The following is a 24124-nucleotide window of genomic DNA, read 5'->3' on the forward strand; positions in this document are numbered from 1 at the left end:
TTATTTATTTGCCTACTTACTCATTTTGATTTGTGTTCTACTATTCTTCCCAGAGGTCACCTGTACTTCTGCTGTTTTTTTCAATAGGAGAAAACATTGTCAACGTAGTAGTCATAGTACGGTTAATAACAACATCAAGAACACCATCACCTTGAATACATCTGCCACAGTGCTTTGGCGTGGTTTTCTGGCTCAAATAATGCAGTTCATGTTATGGAAGTTAAGATCAGCTCACCTGTAGCCAATTGCTGTCATGCTTGGTGTGGCATGACATAGCATAGCAAATATATAACTGTTAGCCCTTGTGTTATTGTTGTCCTTTACCTCAAACATTATTTAATTCATTCCCTGACTTAACTTGGCATGGATAGTTATAAAATCGCCTCTTATTACTGCTGTTCCTTCCCCTTTTTTATTAGGTTAAATCAGGTCAACTCATCAAATAATTTCTTATGCAAGGGCTTGTTATTCTTTCAATAATTCCAGCATTTTTCTTTGCATGCAGTCTACTAAATGTGTCAGTTGCTGTTAAAGCAAAGGGAGTTATCTACAGAATGTCAAGTCAATTCACAATGTAGTCACATGCAATAAACACAGTTAATGCATGATGTCTGAAAGGAATGGTATATTGTATATGAAAATTTATGTAGAATTCAGACATTTGAGAATTTCCCTTTTTGTTTTATATTTCAGATCATATTGATCTATTTATAAAAGCTATAACATGAAATGTTCATGATTTTTAAAACAATCCTAAAATTAGGAAAAAAATCAATTAAAATGTTTAACCCACTTGATTATAAACACTTAAGTTAAAAGCAGTTACAATTAAATATAAATAATTTCAGAAAATATATAAAATATTTGAACCACAGTTCCTCAAAACTATAAAAATGGGACAATACCCCCCTGACAAAATATACAACTGTTCCAGCTAATTAAACACCTGGGGAATATATATGCCTTAAGATGGCATCAGAAGTTTATAAGTCTCTGTGCCAACCTTATTTGAATGGCTGTGAATTTAATAATTACATTCATGTGTAAATTAGATTTTGTAAAAGTTGTGACTTGTGTAGCTTTTTGCAGTGCCATATGATAAGCAAAATCAAAATAGTTTGTTTTAGAAATGCTACATGAATATTGTACATTCCATCTTTTCGCTATAAAATATTTGTATTGTGTGATGCAGTTGTTTAATCAAGTTCAGTGGACATATCATCCTTAAATATCTAATGTTTCTAAGTAGGGCTTTGTGATGCAGCACTTGGACTTGCCTTCTTTGACTATTTGAGTATGCTCTTGATTCTGAAGACCTTTTCTTTTCTTTCTTCTTTTTAATGTGTAGCCAAGACTTTTGCCTGTTTGGCCCATGAACAACTTTGAAATTTGAGTGGCTTCACTGGCATGAGAACCCCTCTTCTCCTCTGTTTTTATAGCTTCTGAAGTGTGCCTTGCCTCAGCCAAAGTTCTTCATTTCCTCTCTTGATTGCCCTGGTAGCTGACTTGATAACAGACATTCTCCACTTGCCATGTGCTGCATTCTTTCCACACACTGTCATTGACTTGTGGGTTTAGCATCACTGTGGCAGTCTGGGCTCCAGGGAAGCCCTTTTATTTGCCTTCAGCAAAGTGATTTTTTTAAACTTAGTGTTTGAAGATTTAACGCTGAAGGGCAGCAGTGTCACATGTTTTGTCTGTGGATCTCTCTCTTCCCCCTTCCCTCTGATTCTTACATTATAAACTCTGTGGCCTGAAGGGTCTTACTTGATGTACACCTGTGCGTGTACTGACAGCTGCTATATAGGCCAGCAAAGAAGAGATGAGTGAACTGACTGGCTTACTAGGCACTCAGGAATGTTATTGGTTAGATAACTGATTCCTAGGTCTGCTACTTCCCTTTAATTTCTGGATCAAGACTCTGCCCTGAACTGGAGATCAGAGATATCCTGCATCTGGTTTCAAACTAGTGTTGATGAATCCAAGAAAAAGGGATGGGTGTAGGGATAAATAGATGGGAAAATAATGTTTGAAGTGGAAGTTATTCAGGAGGAGGAGCTCCGTGGATGAAAGGAATACTGGAGTGGTTGGATCTGGGGAGTTGAGTTTCTACATTTGCCTAATCCTCAGTTTGATTAAATCATTGGTAAATCATTTGCTCTCAACTTGATTGGGTTACTTATTGCAAAATAAAAATTGCAGTAGTACATGAGCAGGATGAAGGGAGTGATTTATTTAGTGATTAGGCCTTTTATGTGGCTTTCACTTGGAGGTTCCATTAGGTTCATCAGGTTCTCCAAATGTAGGTTGAAATTGCAACTCTCAGAATTTCAAGCCATTGGGGGAATCCAACACATCTGGAGGGCATCAGGTTGGGAAATGCTAACCTAATCCATGCTTCTATTATGTTCCATGGAAGTTTACAAAGAAGACATCAAATCAAAATAATCCCCTGATATTTATCCCTTTCTTCTAATATTAGAAATACTCAAAATATAGTTTCATTTAATTATCTTGTCTGGCAGGAAAGGCTTCCAGAGATGAATCAGATAAAGGAGTTTCAAGCTTGTTTTGGATGGAATTAAGGGAAGAGCATCTTGGCAATGGTGAATTGGATTGTAACATTTCTGTTGGGAGGCACCAAAGAATCTGACCTAGGATAAGAACTCCCAAAATTTGTCACACAGTTTGGAAGATCTTCCATACCACAGTTCTTCCTCTGCCTATTATTTACTCCATATGTCTCCTGTACTTAAAGTTTGCTGTAAAAACAAATATTTTTAATGACTGGTGTGGGTCTTCCGGGCTGTGTGGCCGTGTTCTGGCAGTTTTGTTTCCTAATGTTTCGCCAGCACCTGTGACCGGCATCTTCAGAGTGCAGGAGCACAGACAGGAGCAGTTCTCAGACAGAACTGCTCCTGTCTGTGCTCCTGCACTCTGAAGATGCCGGTCACAGGTGCTGGCGAGACGTTAGGAAACAAAACTACCAGAACACGGCCACACAGCCCGGAAGACCCACACCAGCCATCGTATGCCGGCTGTGAAAGCCTTCGACAAATATTTTTAATATTTACCTCCAAAATACAACCATGAATGGTTGTAATTTGCATACCTTGGATATCTGGTTGTTATTGTTTAAGATAGAGATCAACAAACTGGAATATACCCTGAGGAGGATGACAAGGTTTTATCCTGTTTTTCTCTGGAGTTTAATATGTCAGAATGTAGGAGGGAATTTAAATGATTAAATGCGTCTACATTTTTAAAAAAATCCCTTCAGGAAGATTAGGTTGGCTAGTACTCTTTTCTTTGACATGCTAGGTTTTTTTTTTTTTGGTATGGAGAATGTTTTTTGTGGAATGGAACTTTCAATCCCGTGAACCCTGATAGCCTGTAGTCTGAAATGATACTGGCCAGAAACACATTTGCTGCCTTAGTAGAAGGAAACCTTTGTTGTATCTTGAACTTTACACTGTAACGCCCCTTGACAGTTTTCTGGCTAAGGCTCAGGAAAGCTTGACATGAGCAGTAAATACTTAAGCCCAATGCTAGAGAAGATGAAATTCCCTGATAATGCCTTTGACCAAGGAAAGATGTTGCATGTAATATGCTGTCGGGGCTTCCCATCTTTGAAGGTGAAGTGGCAATATTCTCACTGTATTCAGTGACATAAATTGGGGAGACTTTTTGCTAGATTTTTGACCATCCATTGGGCTTGTGACAAATGTTAGTTATCGTTAAGCCAGCTCTCTGAATCTTTTGTGTTTGAGATTACATAGTTCTTTTGACGTTGTCTGCTTGAAAGACAGGACTTATTTTGAGCCCTGACTATGTGTGACCTGAGAAGCTACGTCCAATGCTGGCTATCTGTTTCTCTGAGTAGGGCCTTCTCTCTCTCTCTCTCTCTCTCTCTCTCTCTCTAATGTTGTTAATCTTTGTTAGAAAGGTTTTTCTTGTTAACATCAGAATCTAAAAAAATGTATAGTTCACCTATAATTTCAGTGAATTAGACACAGATCCATATTTCCAAGTCTACAAAGCTGTGGTTTTCTAAGGTCGCAGTGTATAACACAGTAGTTTTTATTTGCCAGGCATGTGCTGTACCACTAAACTACAGACTGTCTGCCCCAAAGTAACACAAATTCCATGCAGAAGGAGAAACCATCACATGATTGAATGTTCCTCTTAAAAACAATCATCCAGGAAAACATTAGATTTAGCCAGTGATACACGCACATTTATTGGCTTGTAGAGCATTGTTTTGGGGGGAGGGGGGATGTGCTCTCCTGCCTTGGTTTTCCATGGATTTCTGCTAAAAAACTGGAAAAGGCCAAATAGCTAGAGAGCCTGGAAACAGTTGGCATCTAATCTAGGCTCCATCAAACAGACAACAAAGTTTCAAATTTAGACACTTCAGTGTTTTGTATTTACAAGCTGGCACAGTATACAATGATTAACACATTTTGTTTATGTTCCCAAAGGGGACAATTGTTAGCTGCACACAAATGAATGGGGCAGGATTTGCTGGGTTGACAAACATTTCCTAGGAAAGAAGAAGAGCTGTGGTCTAGTATCAAGCAGTGGGCTTTTTCTCGTGGATAACCTGAAAAGGTCTGTGTCACAAAGAGACCTGTATTTAATTTTTCTCATCTGGTGCCACCCTGTTGTGTTGGATTACAACTCTCATCATCCCCAGGTAGCATGGGCAGAGGACATCAAGTTGGGGAAGTTTGATGTATTCTGTTAGTGTTTGGCAGGAAAAAAATGACCAATTCTTATTCAATTTGATGAAATAACTTGCTTTCAAAATTTCTTCCAAATGAAAAGAAATTGCTAGTGAAATTTCCACAGAAGGAATGTGGCCTTTGTGCACCTGCATATGAAGTGGCCAAGGGTACATGTGAGTGTGTCATCTTTCATTGTGGAATAATTTCTCCAGTAGTCTTTGCTCTTCCTGGCTTCTCATGCTTCCATCAATCCCACATGAAGGCCACCTGAGACAAGCTTCCTGTGGGTTTTTTTTCTCCTGTTTGGAAAGTGTGTAAAGCCAGACAGGCTTCAAAATGATAGAAAGAGAACAAGAACAAGAACAACAGTATCATCCTCTGCCAATCCCAACAATAAAATAAGCTAAAAAAATCTCAGTGGGGTAGAGGAACTCCCCTTTGAGGAAAAGTTATAATTTGGGGAAGGGATGGGGTGACCAGTGAGGAATATGCTACAGTTTTATAGAATGATTTAGCTGTGAAAGTAAGATATAAAGAGACATCATTCTCCTCTCATAGCAATAACAGAATGTCAGTCAGAGATGCTGAAAGTGTGAAGTGAAGTCACTTTGAGGTAGTCCAGACAAGAAGCACAAACAATGAGTACTAACACTACCCTTATTGTAAGGTTGCAGTAAGAGAATTCTGCAAGTCTGAAAGCATTTCTCACCTCCTTTACTTTTATTTTCCAGAAAACTAGGGAGGGTCCCTTCTGAGATGCTTCCCACATCTCTTTTCTTCTGTGGGTTAAGATACCATTTACATGATGATTGTCTAGTCTGCAGCTCTTCCTCCTGTCTACCAGTGTCATTCCCACATACCATTATAGAAAGCTAGGAGATTCTGGACCCCCTCAGTCATACCATTTTGAAGAGGAGTATGCTAGTTATGTTAAAATTTGGGATAGTTAACATGTGGATGAATCCCTGCCACTAGGTGGCACAATTGGCCTTGTATTGTGGTGATTTCCTGTCTGTTGATTATATTCATTATAATATAAGGCTGTGCATGCTTTTTTAAAATTAATATTGTATTATTGCATTATTATGAAAGGCAACAATAATTCTCCTTTTCTTCTTAGAGGCTCTCATGCAGAAAGAGCCAAAAACTCCCTGTGTAAGACATGCAGCCTCTGGTCATTGAGGATGAAGCAGGCAGTCTCACATTGCTGTGTTTGCTCTGTGCTTAGTGCAAATTAAGCTAATCATGAAGGACTCTCTGATTTGGAATTACCCTTAGGATGGCCAAATGCAAAAGAGAGAATTAACAGTGTTCCGGAAGAGGGAATTTCAGCAGGATTAATTTGTATGACAAAGCTGCAGGAATCTGGCCTCTTTTCATGTCTGACTGAACTTATTTCAATTGAGCTGAATTTTTTTTTCTAATGTTTTAATTATGCAAATGGTATGGCTACCAGATCTGAACTGCAGAAATACGGACAAAAGTAGATGGCAGCAAAGAGACTGAGAAAACTCTCTTTGCTGCCAACTGCGAGGTCTAACACAACCACTCTATCACTAATACAACATACCCAAAGTCTATTGCTTATATTTGTCCACCACTAGGGGGTGCACATGATTGTTTTATTATGTGCTAAGGCCTTTTTAAAGGGCTCAGGATGCTTCGTAGTTTAGTTTTCCTGTAAAGCCCTTAGGGTGATTTTGGAGGTTTTGATTGTGCCATATAACTTGCCACAAAATGATAAATATCTACCCAGTCTGAGGATTTAGGGAAGAGCCTTAAAATCCTTAATACCCCCAAACCAAAGAACAAGCTGAAAAAAAATGGCCCCATCCATTCCAGGAGTGCAAAGGAAGTGCTTAGAAATGGCAGACATGTAAAATAGTAGATCATCCATTTTTTAAAGAATGCATTATTATGCTAGACTATGTCAAATCTAGATCCCGATTGGTAAAGGAGTTGAGATTCTGACCTACGGTATCCCACGGTTAGTGATGGATGTTGACCAAAGATGCTGTTAATTATGCTTCCCAGATCAAAGGGAGAAAACACTTTATTTTCTCTTGTCCTTTCTAGATGCTGCAAGACTGTCCAAAAGCTCGAAGGGAAGTTGAACTCCACTGGAGAGCATCTCAGTGCCCCCATATTGTGAAGATCATGGATGTCTATGAAAACCTTTATCAGGGTCGAAAATGTCTCCTGATAGTGATGGAATGGTGAGTGTCCCTTATTGGTGGGGGAGAGGGTGGGATGGAGAGCCATGAAATTTATCTTACTTTGCCCGTGTAGAGGCCATATTGGCCATGAAGTCCTGCTCCATTTGATGCAGGAAAATTTTTTTAAAAATGCATCAAAAAACCCCAGTGTTTCTATAGGGCAAAAAAGTTCTTCAGTACTATAAACCTATATGTAACCATAATAACACGTGCCTATTTATACAGGTTTATTGTCTTACACTGCATTATATATCCATTTTCAATCTTAAAACTCCCCAATCCTCCCATGAAAAATAATTAAAAACAAGCGGAATTTGTTTGGCCCTCCCCACATGCTGATGTCACTGCATCACCAGACATGCTTCTGTCCTGTGCTGCCTGACTCTGATTTAGATCTATTGGGTCTATTAGCACATACAACTATTATGAGTTGCTATTTCATCAAACATAAGAATGTCAGACTTAGTATTTCTTGTTTGCATGGCATAAGCTGTTTTAAATTTTAAGAGCTTCAAGTTGGCTAATTTGTGACATTAGAGAAAGAATGGCTTTCCATACTTCTAAACATTATTTTAAACTGTTGCTACTTAGCAATTTAGAAAGCTATTCAAGGCAACACTCAAGAGACTAGGAAGAGTGCAATCGTTTATATCTTAGTTACTTTTCTTTAATCATCTCATTTTTAAAGTTTTTAAAAAGTTTTTAAAGAACTGTTAGCTTATAAAAATATAAGCTTATATACTGTATAACTGTTTATAACTGTTTATAAAAATAACCCCACAAAATAATTTTTAATCAGTAAAACTTATGGATTGTAACATACCAAAAAAAAAAAAAAAGGCAATGGAAGATGGGAAAATCTCTAATCCAAAAGAAATTAGAACAGAACAACTGAGAATTAGCAAAAAGTCTATAAAAATGAAATTGTTTTGCTTTATACTATTGAAATACCAGCAGTGGATCACTTTGGTGACAGAAATCTAGAGGCACGGCCTCCAATGGAGACGTTCTTATCTTTAATTCCATTTGCCTTATGCCAAAACTCCGGGCATCTAAGATAAGGGGTTTTGAACAGTAAAGCTCAATAGGAAGAATATGGTTTTTCACATTCTTTAGCCCTGCCCACTCAGGACTATATAGCCAAAGTGGACTCATTGAATTGGGCTGATAAAGATACCAGAAGTCAAATTCCATCTTTCAAGAGCCAGATAATATATTCATTGCAGAATGATCAAGTTAGCACTTTTGCAACATTTTGGATCAGCTGAATTTTCTGGCCAGTTTTTAAAGGTAGTACCACCTCAAACTCACGGGTAACTCTAAATCAGCTTTAATCACGATTTAAATATAACAGTAGTAAGAATTAATTTTTGGAAACAGGACATGTTTAGTACATTCTAAACTGAGTATATTACCGTTTAAGCAATATAAGCAGCCTCTAGCTCAGTGTTTTTCAACCTTAGCAACTTTAAGATATCTGGACTTCAACTCCCAGAATTCCCTACCAGCCATGCTGGAGAATTCTAGGAGCTGAAGTCCGCATATCTTAAAGTTACTAAGGTTGAGAAAAATTGCTCTAGCTGGAGGAGGAAGAGGGAATGGGTCGTATAGTAAGATGTGGAAGAGGAAGACAGTGGTAAGAGGATGTGGAGTGGTTCAGCAGATTTTTCTTCTTTCTATTTCTGCTTGCCCATGCTGGCTGCAGCAAAGTGCTAACCCCATCCTACATACATCTACACAGATTGTGGGTCTTGACTGTGCCTTTTCCTCTCTGCCTAACCTCATGCTGGTCGTTGGGCAAAGCAGGGTGAGGCAGACAAGCTTGGTCAAGAGAGTGTGGGAGCGGGTGTGGGCTGAAGAGGGAGAGTTTTGACAATCATTCCCTCTCACTTGGTGAGAAATGCTTCTGCCCAGTTTTTCAGCAGAGGAAGAGAGAGTTCCCTCCACCCAAATGGAATGGTTCACATCAGTGCATCACTGAAATATGGAAACTTTGTAGATGGGGCTATATGAACTATATCCATCTTTGCTCTAGAGCACAAATGGGGAACACTTGGTCCAGGGGGCAGTTGTGACCCACTTCATCACTTTTCTTGTCCTTCTACACCAGTTTGACTTTAAAAAAAGCCCAACAAAATGTGTAGGCTTTTTAAAAAGTCTAATAATCACATCTAAGCAGGGCATTTGTGGGAAAACACAGTTGGGAAGTAGGCATTTACTTTCCCTTTTTCAAGCACTCTAATTTCCCAGATATCTCTCTTGAAGGACAATTACTTTTTTAAGTATCCATCCATTTCAGTGAACGTTTTTTTTTAAAGCTTAATGTAGACGGATGTCCTGAAGGCTGTGTTACACTTGGAAGTACATTATTGAGTAAATGACTTGTGTCAAAAATAAACTGCCTTGATTGAAAAGTATTGTTTAATACAATAGAAGTTCTGTCTATTATTTGCTTATGCTAGCTATTTTGTGAATGTGGTCACTGTCAGAGTATTTAACTTGTGTAGGTTTCTACCCCAGTTTAGCAACCTTGTATACCGAAGTCTACTCTGCTGCTGGCCTTTTAAAAGTATTTCTACGGCCAGGGGTCCTGTGGTAAATTTGGATGCTGTTGGCCGCTATCTGTCTTTGTAACTGGATCATCTGACCTCCCAGTAGCTGCAGTATTTAAAAGAAAGCTGCTTAAAATTAGCAACTTTCTCATTCTTTCATTTGGAGGTTTTAAATCCTAGGTGGCTAAAGAGAAAAGTACCAAATTTACATCCCAGCGTAGGTCTTACTGCGGTAAGCAATTTTCTTGACAGGTTTATTGAGGAAGTAAGTCCTTAAAGACCTGGCTCTGTGCCTGGTCCTGAGGCCCTGAGTGTGGGCAGGAACCCATTTCTTGGTTATCTTAACAATTATGGTGTATGATATATTCTTGGCTGCTATGTATTTTATTTTTTGTATTGTAATTGTTTTTACTTTATCTTTAATTTTGTTCGCCACCTAGAGTCACTTGTTAAGATGGGTAGCCATACAAAATGAATGAATGAATGAATGAATGAATGAATGAATGAATGAATGAATGAATGAATGAAATGGACCTCACATATTGTTAGTGGGTTCTCATGGGAAGCAAGTTCGTGAGACAAGTCATATAAAAGCTTCCTAGAATTCTGGATGTCAGAACATCTGAGTGAAGGAAAACCTATGACTAAAGGTTGAATCTACACAAGAGGCTAATGAAATGGTTGATTAATATAAGCTTGTTGTTTGAAACAGAACTATACATTGCTTTCTTTATCTTCTTTAATTTTTTTCACTCAGGAGTTTAAACAATGAAATTAGGAATTTGTTTATCTTTTGGGGTAATTTACTGCAGATACCAAATTTCCTTCAGATATTTTCAATTTAATGATTTATATATATAGAGAGAGAAGAGTGATGGATTCTGTGGGTGGTATCTGGGGAAGTAGAGGATGACTTGGTTCCTGTAGTTGCTGCATTACTGATCCCTTCCTTAAACACTGGCATTTATAAATGCTTTGATTAGGAAAGTTACTGAATATACATTCATGCCTTGATGTAGCTTATTCTGAAGTTTGAATGTCCTAACACAGAGGCGATCACAAATCTACTGTAATTTAAAATTAATTGTAATTGGTGCGTACAGTATTTCATTGACACATTTACTGTTGAGACACCTCTCACATCCCCATATTTATTATAGTGATTTTTTTTGTGTGTGGACTGCATCAGCTCTTAAAACACCTGCATAATGTGTTAGTCTTTAACTTGATATACAACTCTGTTGTTTCTTCTTTAACTGATGAACACAATTATCTGAATATTGAGGCAGTGGCTGAGTTCTCATATTTATGCACTAAGCCACAAGATTTTTCATTTGATTTTGCTTAGCAAGAATGCCTGATTCCAGTCATTGTAGTTTGTAAAGTATGTTTTATGGTTCACATTGTATGTGAGCAGGTCAGCTCACATACAGTACGTCCAATACAGTATGGTTGAAACAAACCATAGTTTAGTGCATAGTGTGAACTCAGTCAATCTAACCTTCAATTTACTTAGAAGGGACAATATTCTGAAGACCCAAGTGCTCGAGGCCTAGAGGTGATGGAAGTATGTTCATAGTTTTGGGTTGAGACAACAATTGTTATTGTAACTAAATTTGTTTATGAATTTCAGTTTGGATGGTGGGGAACTCTTCAGTCGAATTCAAGATAGAGGAGACCAAGCTTTCACAGAAAGAGGTATGAGGGGATGTGATAGATTTCTTCAAGCTTTACAGATGTTCACATTGTGCTCCCCTTTAGCATAGAGTACTGTTGGGGAAAAAAAAAAGACTTCCTGCAAAATGTAACTAACCTAATTCATCCAAGGGGTTTCTAAACAATTATTTAAAGCAAGCATGGACAAACTTCAGAGTCACTGAATCTACTGTCTTCTTTATTTTTCTTGATCTCTGAAATGCATCAATGGTTAGTTAGTTAGTCAAATGCCACTGAATCAGACCCAGTCACTGGTGATTGGATAGATGAATGTCCACTATTTTGATTTGTCTCCAGAGATAACACATAGCTTTTTCAATGACTTTCCATCAATCTCTTTGATCCTGTCTTTACACCTTATCCATAGTTTTCCCTTTCTTCCAGTTCCCTAAACCTTGCCAACCTAGTTGCTTTTTCTAGTCTGACATGCCAAAAATATGTGAGTTTTTGCTTGCTGATCATCTTTTTAAAGAAGTAGTCAGTCTATAATTGTTCTAGGTGGAATGATTGATACTCCTTCTGTCCCTGGCACTCTTTAGTAACTTTCCCAATTCCACAATTGGTCTATCTTCTTTCCCTTGCTCTTTTTCAGTGTCCCGATTTTCCATTATCATTGTGGAAAGACCATTACTTTAACTATTCTGATCTTTATTATCATGGACATATCCTACATTTTTTTGACTGTTTATCGTGTCCCTCCTCCATAGGACTGATCTCTTTACTTCTCCAGCACACTGTCCATCTTTATCTAAGCCCAAGAAAACAAAACTATCTACTTCTTGACCATCAACTGTAAGTTCATTGAGCATGCCTGTTGACAACATCTTTGTCTTTTTAATATTTAACATTAATCAGTTTTGTTACTTTACACTATTATCTGTACATCTCGGATAGTTAGTCTTTCAGTCTCCAGTTTTGATTCCAGCAGTTACCCTTTCCAATACTGTTATTCCTATAACATATTCACTATAGAAGTTAAAAATGTATGCTGATAATATATATCCTTGTCTCATATCCTTTTTACTGTGAATTACTCTGTTTCTCCAGATTCAGTTCCTGCATCAGCTTTCCATTCATTGTAATAATCAGGTGTTTGGACGCACCTAGTAGCTTTAATATATTCTACATTCTGGCTTGATCAACAGTCAGAGGCATTGCTCTATCATTAAAGAAAAAGGAGATCTCCATTTGTTCTTCATTATCAATTTTATTTTAACTATATTTCCCCCCACCTTGTGTGAAACTTTTGTCTCTCTTGTATACTTTTAATCTTTATAATATCTTAAGGAAAGCGTTTTTTGCATGAGGAATTAGTGTAATCAGTAATCTGCACGAAGATTTTCTTGCTTCTGCTTTCTTTAGTATAGATATATCTGCACTGATTTTTTCCAACTTCTAGGCCACACAATTCTGTTCCATATTTGTTGACATAGAGTTGTTAGCACTTTAACTCTCACTTTTCCTGTAGGTTTCATCTGCACCTGGTATTTTCCTATTTGACAGTCTATTGCCTGTTACTTTCTAGTGAAGACTGTACCTAAATATCTTCTCTCTCTACAAATGTTTTTGTCATTCTATAATCCCGTCTGTAAAGCATTTCATTATAGTCTTTTTTCTATGACTTCTCCTCTATCATCACTCTTGAAAAATCCTGCTTTAGATACATATTTTCCTGTGAAGAATATATTTTTGACATTCTTAAGTGGGTTTTTTTGCTTGCCTTTTCTTGCTTGATGTTAAAGGTCTGCTTACAAATATGTGCTGCTGTGGCTTCAGACTTTAATCTTCTGTCTTCATCCCTTGCTCTAAAAGCCACTTGGATCATTTTCTCTTTGAAATCTTATGAATATTTTTCAGTTTTGTTTTTTTACAGTGTTGTATCTCTTAAATATTCTCATATTTCCTTACATATTCTTTCATATTAGTTAAGTACCTGCTTCTTACATTAGTATTAGTCTGTATGTTCTCAAGGTCACATCTTGCTGGGACATCTATCCACATCAATAATTAACCCATGTCAGTAATTCATGGTCTTTTCCATAATCTGTATCTAGATTTCCTGTTAGGTAGCATATTTGATGTAGTCTTTCTGGTGATGCCCAAGGTAGAGGTTGCAATTTGGTTGTTTGAAGCTGGTGTTGCCAACGAATAAAGAACTTTCTTCACAAAACTATATTAACCTAACTTCTTCATTAGCCTTGAATTGTGCCCTCCTATTTACAGATAGCCATGTTAGTGACTTTTTAAAAAGTGAACAAGATTTCTTGAAAGGTTGAAGGATGCTTACTTATCTTTCCTGGTGGCAACAGTATAGGTCTTTTTAATTTAACTTTTTAAACTGGCCACCACCACCTGTGGCTGCACTCATTGTTGCAGAATTCTTGAAAACTGCTTGCTAACTCCATCCATAAATTAAGGTCCTGACTGATGGTCAGCCATTATTTCCCTTTCTGCTTCAGAATACCCTGCAACAGTGTTTCTTAGCCTCAGCAACTGTAAGATGGATGGACATCAACTCCCAGGATCTTAAAAGTGGTGAGGTTGAGGAACACTGCCCTGGGATAACATTATGACAGATTATCAAGGAAGAAAAGTGTATCCATCAGCCTCCAAGGCAATCTCTGACCCTGCTGCCACAACAGGCAGAAGGAAAAACAATTGTCAGTGATCAAGTGGTAAAATCAGAAATGGGCTCGTCCTTTGAACAGCTTAAGCACCCTTCCCTAAACTAGCACTCTCCAGAAGTTCTGGATTATAATTTCTATAACTCCCACAAGTAGCGTGTCATTTGAAAAGCTGGCTATGAGAAATTTTGTTTTACAGTCCATTGCCCCAGTAATGTCCATCAAAATTTCCCTTAACATCATCTTCATGTATGGAATGTGAGAATTTTTGGCTTAACAATCTCAAGCCAAGGGTTTAAAAAACGATTAAATCATTGTAATTCTGGACAAGTGCTGAACATACAGTAGTTTTCCAGCCTGAATGCCATGGTTGGTATCCTAAAATAGAATTGAAGAGGTAAGCCATGAGATGGCATTTTGGGCAGGATGTAAACCTGTAGTTGATTTCAGATCATCTAAACCAGTCTGTTAAATTTGACATTGTAAGGAACATTCCTCTGTCCATCCCAGCCTAAGATGTGAACAACAGTTAGGAAACAAGCAGTTTTATAACATTAGGACAGAAGAACCATGTTATGGAAGAGAAGAGAGAAATATAACATAAATGTAAATGTAGCCATGTTACATTTAATTATGTTCTGAATCTTAACCTAATACAGTAATGCAATGTCCTTGTGCTCTTTCATTGAGATGTGGTGCTTTTTGCCTGTTTAACTACTGAGTAAAATGGTCTCCTTCTCCCTCCCTCCCTCTCTCTCCCTCCCTCTCTCATTCTTCAGAGGCTTCTGAAATAATGAAAAGTATTGGAGAAGCCATCCAGTATTTACACTCTATCAACATTGCACACCGGGATGTTAAGGTATGTGTTTTCTTTGGCCTATGCAATATAACTGATAATTTCCAAAGCTTTTTCTTAAATGCATTTACCGTATTTTTCCGACTATAAGACGATACTTTTTTTCTAAAATCCTTACCCTAAAAACTGAAGGGCGTCTTATTCAAGGAAGTCAGCCGAGAATCGCGCGGTTCCAAACTGCCCATACTTTGTTTCTGCAGAGAGGCTTTCTCCTATTGCTAGCCTCCAATCACGAGTGAAATAGCTTGTCTCCCAAACAGACTTCCTCCAATCACGAGCCTGATGTAACTGACATCACCTGATGCTGAACAAACCAATTAGAGGAAGGCTGATTGCAGAGACAAGCTATCTGCAGTTTCACTCGTGCTTGAATGTAATCAATTAAGCAAAAGAGCCTGGAAATAGAGCTGCAGAGAGACGGTTTAGACCTCCTCCCACCGAGTGTATCAGGTCAATGTTAACTAATTACTAAATAAAAATGTGTTCTGCACTATTTTTAAAATATTGATTTTTTAATTTTGGGCTGGAAAAGTGGGGGTCGTCTTGTACATGGGGGCATCTTATTGTCGGAAAAATACGGTATCTCCAGGAGCAAAATGAGGCCTTATCTTATGCAGGATGCTTGAACCTATGTGATTCTTTTTTGTTTTAAACTAAATAATTAGTGTGACAGGGCTGAGCCAGACTGGAATCATAGGGGTTTTTTGGGGGGTGGGGGAGGGAGTTAACTTTTTACCCCCACCAAAGAATGCCCCTAATTGTTTCCATGCATGCTAGTAAAAGCTGACATTAAAGTTCCCACAGATCAGTAGGAAATAATCCAGGTTATCTATACATATAGATAGAAATCATTATGCTTGCATTTAGCCTCCTCAGGTGGGCCAATGTATCCAGGGAAAATAACACAAGAAAATCAATATTTGAAGTAATGCCTGCCCATTTTTGTTCCTTTAAGATTAGCTGAAAGTTAACTATTGCTGCCACTCATGGTAGCCTCAATTATATTACCTCAATTATGAGAGCCAATAAACCTCTCAGGGCCTGTTGCCATGAGCTTCTCACATGCATCTGCTTGGCCAAAGTGGAAGTGGATTACTGGAACAGAGAGACCCTCGATCTGATCCAGCTTGGCATTTCTTATATAAAATTGCCAATCTTTCTCTGCCTTGGCTGAGCCCATTATTTGGGTGGGGGTTCTCATGGGTGTCCAGGAGGTGGGCATTATCAAAAAAAAGTCCAGATAGTAGCCAGAGATGTTTGGGGAGTTGGGGGGTTGTTTTAAAAACTATATGATGCCTATTTTAGGGATTTCCCCACTGATTTTGATATTTCCCCTCTCAAAATGGCCAAAAACTGTGTCACCCATTTTGTTCACCTTCGGCAGAAGTAACTCTAGGATCTGGGGAAGAAATGGCCTTTGGGGCTGAAGATTACCTGCCTCTGACCTGGATGAACACTGTTCCTTATTTGTTCTATGGAAAGGCATAATTTCTCTTCTAAGTAGAATGTCCTCACCAGGAAATCAAAGTCCTCGTTTAGTCAAATGCAGTGCAGTAAAGTTGGAGGCTCTCTGAATTAGTCATGTGAATTTTGAGATAAGGGTTTTTTTTAAGCATATGAATACTGATTAATTATTTTATTATGGTCATTTTCTCTATTAACCTGTGTCCTATATCAATTATATTTTAGTTTGCATTTTGGCCTAGGACTACACTAAAGAATGCAGAGAGTTAGAGCTCTTCTGTGGAATGTGTTCTTGTTATATGAGCACCCAGGCCTCAACATTATGAAGAAGGGGTAGCTACTTCCATGCATAACATTGGATCCCATAAGTAGTATGGAATCTTCAGCCGGGAATAATGACAGCATAGCTCTAGATGAATATATAGTTTCCCATCATTACAAATGTGAGTCTTTCTTTGGGATTCTAAAATCAAGAGCAAAAAGAAAAGAAGAAAAAGGGAAAATTTGTCTTCAAAATTCATCAGTCATAGACTATTCCATTATTTATAACTATAGATAATATCATACAACTAATTTGTTTACATTTAAATTAATTTACCTAACTTTAAAAGGAACAAAAATGGCAAGTATCTATCTTCCTGCCTACCTGTAACTTTGAGAGCATTTTGTCTTCGCTCTCTTTCATACTCTTGATAAATCACATTCTCTCACACCCATGCACACTTTCACAGTGTATATACCCTAGTAAATACATGTATATAATCTGAATGCAATTTATATTCTATATAAAACTGTTTTTTCCCTTCTGCGCTGAATTTCTGTCCCTTAAAAGTTCATAATCCTATTTGTCCCTAAGTTTTATATGCTGTCATTTTTCTAAACTTCTGAGACAATTAGAATTTTAATAAATTATTCACATTGCATAATTATATTATAATTATATATAATTATTATATATAATTATATTATAGTATAATTAAATTATATTATCTAAGTAAGTTGTTATGAAGAGTTCATTTCATTAAACTGAGGTTAAGAGGCTTGTCAGTTTTCAAAAAATCTTTCTTGCTCTGTAATGACTATCGAGTTTGCTGAGACGCCAGGGTTTAATGATTTTTTAAACTGAATCTTCCTTTACTTGTATGTTCAACTGGGTAGGGAGACAATTTGTATGCAGATGGTGGAAAACACTTTGAGGATAAATAGATACCTACTGTCAGCCCCACTAGGTAGACCAGACCAGGAAATCAACTCCACTGGAAGGCTAAAATGATCTTTATGGAGGCTGGCCATAATAACAGAATCTTGCAGGTCTGATTGTGCTGTATCTTCTTCCCCTTCTTATACTCCAGTGAATCAAAGTGGCATCTGCCTAAGCCACTTCTGAATGTTAGCTGATTTCTCTGGACTTAGAAACGTTTTAGCCCTTTTTGCCTGGGTAGTGGTTCTCGCATATTTCGGTCAAGGTCACCTTCCTTACAGTACTTTCTATTTCTACCTTGGTTTGGATACTTCTGCTGTTCTCATCTGGTTTGGGTGGATCAGTCTCAATGTGTGGAGTTTGTCTGTGGACATGCTAGGGTGTACGTAGTCCATCAATAACATACAAGACTTTTGCTTTCTGTAGCATATCACATCTAAATAGAGGATACTGACCCAGCTGGGTCTAGCAGATTATAAGGGGCTCTTTGCATGATAAACTTTCCGGTTTAGACAGGTTACAACCATGGTTGGGGCCTTTTCAACTGTGACACCCTATTTATACAGCATTCTCTGTTTGAAGGGTATATCTTCCTTAATCTCATGTCTTTGTAGGGTCAGGCAAAATCCTTTTCTCAGCCCTTTTAACATATCAATTGAATTATTTTAGCTTGCTGCCAATATTTTTAGCTTATTAATGTGCTGTAATCTAGTGTATTTCTGCTATAATCTTGTTTTCATTTACTGATTGTTCTTATTTTTCTTGGTTTTTAAGTTATGATATAGTGACTACCCGATGAGTAGTCTTGGCTGTGAGCGCACAGTATATAAATGAAATCAAGCAATGAATGTTTTGTTTTTAATTTTGGTTGTTCTTACTATGTTTTTATTCTGTTTATGACTGTTAGCCACCCAGAGTCACACATATGAGATGGGTGGCCATATAAATGTATTAAATCAATCAATCAATCCTAGGAATTATTTTGAATGAAGTTACAGTGGGAAATAGCATAAGTACAAGTTAAATGATTCTATGTCATGGGCTCTTTTTTAACCTCCTATGGTTGGAGCAAGATTTAGAAGATGATATAGAATGTAGCCTTTGATTAAGGGCTTTTTCTTTTTGTGTCTTGTAGCCAGAAAACCTTCTATATACCTCAAAAAGGCCTAATGCTGTATTAAAACTTACAGACTTTGGCTTTGCTAAAGAAACCACCACACATAACTCCCTAGCTACACCATGCTACACACCATACTATGTGGGTAAGTAAACTTACTATGTGAGTAATTTGTGAACACAATGTCCTTCTGAGGTTGAATCTTACAGGCTTCTACCATTATATTTTCAGAGAGACAAGAGCATGTGTATTGCTCTTGAGTTCTGAAAATACCTGGCATGGAACAAGGATCAAGATGTTCAAGAATGCAACACAGCACTTTGTAGGATTTGGTGCATAATTTCTAGGGCTACTATATTTAGGCTGCAAATCTCCAGACAACCATTGGGTGGCAGCCAGGTATTTCTGCATTCTTTGAAAGTTGTGGAAGTAGTAGTGCCAGAGTATTATAAAACTGAAACATATTTAATATATGGAATATATGAATATTAGTGAAAGTTAAGAAATGCTCCTTAGTTTTAATTACAGCACACCTAAATGTGAGCAGATTGAAATCAAATCTGACAATTGTCCTGCTCTACTTATTTATTCTGGGTACACCTAACATTTGGAGTGAGGTTGCCAGCATGTTACCCAAAGGCCAAGTATGTCCTTTGGCCTGCAAAAATGGGCAAAACAACTCATCAGTAGATTTAATCCATCTAATTTTGCCAATAACTAATTGGGCAAACAAGCATGCTTCTGATGTTTGCACTTCTGTTTTCAGTATGGATTGTTTATGCAGAATTGAACCCTCTGAGCCAGATTTGCTTTTATATCCAGAAGATGGTTTTCAACTATAGGTAGTCCTCGCTTAATGACCACAATTGGGGCTGGAATTTAGGTTGCTAAGAGATTCGGCCATTAAGTGAATCATCACGTGCCCGCTTCACTTAGCGACTGCAATCCTGGCACTCCCAGCTGCCATCATTAAGTGAGAATTGCAGGTCATTAGGCGAGGCAAGTTCCTGCTGGCTTCCCACAATCAAGTCAGTGGGGAAGCTGGCAGGAAATTGCAAGCCCCAGGTGCTGCTGGGTGGGGGAGGAGGGAGGGAAGGGGTGTGGGGGAGGGTCGGGGAGGCTGCATGGGGGTGTGGTGCGGGTTGGGTGCATGAGGGCCTCAGAGCCACTTGGATTTTCAGCCCCAGAGTGGAGAGGCTTCTGACGAGCTCTCCACTGTGGAGCAGAAAATCCTCTGTGGCTGAAAATCCTGCTTGGATTTCGGCATGGGGCATTTTCAGCCAGCTCCCAGGGACGTTTCTGGGGGCAGGCTGAAAAAGCTCCAGGCCAAAATCCTGGAGCTCTTTCAGCCAGCCTCCAGAGACGAGAGGGGGACTTGAGAGGGGGACTTGACTTTCTGGGGAAGCCAGCAGGGAAGATTGCAAATGGTGATCACATGATCACGGGGCACTGAAAAAGCTCTGTGCTGAAATCCAAGCAGGATTTTAGCATGGAGATTTTTCAGCCAACCCCTCATCTCTGGGGACTGGCTGAAAAAGCTCAGCGCCAAAATCCTGCTTGGATTTCGGCACGGAGCTTTTTCAGTCAGCCCCCAGAGGTGAGAGGGAGGCAGGCAGCAGCAGTTTGCGACCTTCCCTGCCAGCTTTCCCATTGACTTTCTGTGGAAGCCAGCTGGGAAGATTGCAAATGGCAATCACATGATCACGGGGCGCTTGGCAACCGATCGTAAGTGCAAACCGATTGCCAAGGGCCCAGTTCGCGATCATGTGACTGCTGGGGTGCTGCATTGGCTGTGACTTTGTGCATGGGTCATAAGTCCCTTTGTTCAGCACCGTCATAAATTCGAACAGTCGCTGAACAAATGGTCATTAAGCAAGGACTACCTGTAGTTTATTCCACCTAGGAGGTCTATCTAAATTGTTTGGACATTCTTGCTTCCCAATATGAAGAGTAGTATGTTGAAATCCTACTTTGCAGAGTACAGTTAAAACAAGCTTCCTTTCTTAAGGAAAAAAAAAGTTTAAGTTTCTGATTCCATTAAATAAAGAAAAAAGACAATGCCTGCATATAAAAATTATGTGCAATATCTTAAGCTTTTTATTGATTTAGTTTTGATCCACTTTTAAAAGGACACGTGTGAAGTGATGTCCAACTCAGTTTCAGAATGACTTATGTAACTTGTAAATCTTTTCTGTGACCCTTAGTGATCTTTTGCTGGCAAACTTCCAAACTGTATTTATCAGTCACTCTCAGTGTGGTAGGCTTTCCCAGGAACTGAGAACTGAACTGATAGCTAGTGCCAGATAAATTGTGTCCAAATTGCAAGTATTGAAGCAAGTGTTCTCCAGGCACAGGGCCAGAGGTAATAAGTTCCCAAATGAAAGGACAACTTGTTCTTTTGTAATAGTCTGAATATTGTACTCTTGTTAAAAGAAAGATGCCTTTCATTATCCTGCCATGTCATACTCCTTGCTCTTCTAGTTCTGGGCTTCCATGTCAGCCTTTTCTTCACAATTAGCATGCTCCTTGTTTTCTTAAAACACAGCCTGGCCATCTACTGCTGTGTTTGCCAACCATTTTCTGCTGGCCATCAACTGTGTCGACAAAAAGGGTGTTCTGAGCTTGTGTCCAGCTTTCAGAGCTAAGGACTGCAAAGGGAAAAAATCTCCCACATGAGGAAGTAAAGGTCTGAGACATTCCTTTCTCCAGCATTCCCACCTCCTTTCTCAAACTCTCAGCTTCAGCTATAGAAAGGCAATGAATGACACCCAGATCTTTCTCCTAGAAGACCTTGGCTTGCTCTCTGATTGTATGAAGTTCTGAAGAGCCCTCCATCCTTCTCCTTCATTTTTATATTTGACTTTCTACTTTGCCCCTCTTCTCTATTGTGAGGAGGAATATACTCATCAAGCCAAGGGAACTGTTTCAGGCTACCAGAGCAGGAGTGCTCATTCACCTTTTGCAGATGAAAAAATAATTACTCACCACACATATAGTACAACTGCTGTTTTCCTATGACATGTCTTTCTGCTCTCTGTCTTATTCCACCTCTCAAAAAGCATTAGGATCTTGCGTCAATGCTTGGAGGCTTCAGCAGAATAGAGACCCCTGTGAGCTTCCACATTCAGTTAAACCTCTGTTGTCTTCCCCTTTAGCTCCAGAAGTACTAGGCCCAGAGAAATATGACAAATCCTGTGATATGTGGTCCCTTGGTGTCATCATGTATATTTTGTAAGTAAACTGGCTTGCTTTACTCTGCTGTTTAGCACAGTTAATTGCTTTGAATTTTCTGCTCTATATGTTCTTGATTTCATTGAACCCATAAATAGGTCCTTCAATATATTAGCTTCCTTTAGTCAGTTATACAATTCAAGATTATTATCAGTAAGCACTAAAGAAGATGTACAGAATATGCTTGTAAGCTCAGCTTATTTGCAGGGTCAGACAGCAGGCTGTCAAAATGGAAATATTGATAGAACCTAATGGGAAGATTGCATGTCCTAATATTGTTGCTTATATTTTCATTCTAGAAAACAATGATTCATGGGACTTGGGTACAAGGATATCAGCAATGTGTGCAAGCTCCATTCAAAAGCTGTTCTTGACATTTGAATCTCTAAGCAGTTTTGTACCGTCATGGTTGGGTTTTTTGCTAGCCACCAAGACAGCATATGGGCTAAAGAGCAAATATGAAAAGTGCTAAAATAGATAGATAGGCAGACAGACAGACAGACAGACAACAACAAATACAACCTTCCTTTCCAGTTTCAAATAAGGGGAAGTGGAGGTAGAGTTTATTATTTTTACTCTGGGCTGTAAAGGTTTTCTAAGTATCTTGGCAACCAAAGGCCAACATAAGCCTCAGCCTTCTCTGTCAGCTCTGTAGAGGAATATTGGGTCTTGTCATTTGAGTGCTGGACTGCCAGTACTACTGTATAAAAAAATTAATTCACTTTTGAAGCTGAAGAGAAGGGCAGGAATTATCTCCCAGTTGTGTCAGGTTTCTACAGCTCAGAGCAACGATGAGGATAATCCATACTTTCTTCTCAAGAGCAAGAAATGTAGCTGGAGCAAAGAGCAGTTGATTGCCCCTGAATTCTGAGAAACAGGTCAAAAACAAAAAAAGAGATAGTGTCCTGGTACCTGCTACTTTTGGTATGTTTTTTGAGAGGAGCCAATACTTATGGACCCCTGACTCTCAGCCAAGGACTGTGATAAAATTCAGCCCCATAATTCATTAGAATATAAGGGTTTATTTAGAAAGTGAAAATACTTGCTAAATCAAGTTGTTTCAAATGCTGTCATACAAATTACTGCTTTATTGTGCCAAATACCTGAATAAATAATACTTGAATTTCCTTCATAATCACAAATCTGGGGGAAATGCTATGAGGTCTCAAGAACATTTAAATATTTTTTCTAACCATTCCGCCCCCCCCCCCCCTTTGGAGTGAACACAGGGCCTTATCTTTCAATAACCTAAGATAACCAATCCAGAGAGGGTATCCTTTTTTGGCCATGTAAATTTTCCAGAATTCTGTTTTTATATATTATCCAAACAAAGGGAAAGGGCCATTATAACAGATAAGGACACAAGCATTCCTGTGAATACTCAATAAAATATTATAATGGCAAGAGATCACTGCTGTCTGCAGCCTACCATAGTAAACATCTGCCATTACTGTCACTTTCTCAGTGAATTAGGCTTCTTCTAACAGCCAATCCACAGTTCGGTTAACAGTTGAGAGTCCAATCTCAGAAAGGAGGTAGCTGCAAAACACTGTTGGATGAGCTGCTGGGAACATGATAGTGCTGATGAAGAGAGTGCCTGTGGGAATTTATTCTTGAATTTAATCTTCCCAAGCACAGTCTTTATCAGGGTTACTAAGTTAAGGGGAGAGATGCGATTAAAGCCTTTTTCTGCTCCTCTGGTGATCCTGATTAACACTGCTGCCTCCCTCCCCCTAAGTTTAATCTTGAGGTCATGAGGGATAGGACACTTTACTCTTTTCTTTCATGTGAACTCAGCAGGAATATATGACCTCTATCATCAAATACTCTATGAGGCCTTCAGAATGAAGGAGCACAGTGCACCCTCATTGTTCTCCATTCATCTCTATCACTCAAGCCCCAAGTGACCCATCAGCTTTCTTGGAAGGAATGACGTAACCATAGTAATTCACACTCTGGTAATCTCACAGTTAGAGGTTATGTGTGGCTGCCCTTGAAGGTGACTGGTGCAAAATATTTTCTCTCTCCATTTTGTGTAGACTGTGTGGCTACCCCCCTTTCTATTCCAATCATGGTCTGGCCATTTCTCCAGGGATGAAGAAAAGGATCAGGATGGGTCAATATGAATTTCCAAACCCAGAATGGTCTGAAGTATCAGAAGAAGGTAAATGTAATTGTGAACTGCAGCTATTGTTCTGGTTTGAAAAACAAACAAACATGAATGAGACTAATGAGTTTCAAACCTATACTTTGAATATGATCCCAGCATGAATGAGAAAAGGAATAAAGAAACTTAAGGAGAAACTGTGTAGAAGTTTTTTATGTTTGAAAATTTAAAGGTATTCCATGACCTGGCCCAGACCCAAGAGAACTTTTTTGTGAGTTTTGTGTTAATTCATATACCCTATTCTTAAATGAAG

At 38.6% G+C, this 24124-nt stretch overlaps 1 protein-coding gene across 1 annotated transcript in view; it reads left to right on the plus strand.

Moving 5' to 3' along the window:
- The window catches only part of MAPKAPK2 (MAPK activated protein kinase 2), an 80939-nt gene that overhangs the window by 53501 nt on the left and 3314 nt on the right, over window positions 1–24124 (plus strand). Inside the window, exons 2-7 of the mRNA XM_088128452.1 lie at window positions 6804–6943; window positions 11129–11193; window positions 14615–14694; window positions 18492–18618; window positions 21629–21704; window positions 23744–23868. Of these exons, the coding sequence (XP_087984578.1) occupies window positions 6804–6943; window positions 11129–11193; window positions 14615–14694; window positions 18492–18618; window positions 21629–21704; window positions 23744–23868 (613 nt within the window). The remainder of the gene's footprint in view (window positions 1–6803; window positions 6944–11128; window positions 11194–14614; window positions 14695–18491; window positions 18619–21628; window positions 21705–23743; window positions 23869–24124) is intronic.

Source organism: Python bivittatus, unplaced genomic scaffold (assembly GCF_059951505.1).
Source record: "Python bivittatus isolate LINGU-HERP-01145 unplaced genomic scaffold, Pbiv_v1 ctg000700_np1212, whole genome shotgun sequence".
Classification (NCBI taxonomy): Eukaryota; Metazoa; Chordata; class Lepidosauria; order Squamata; family Pythonidae; genus Python; species Python bivittatus.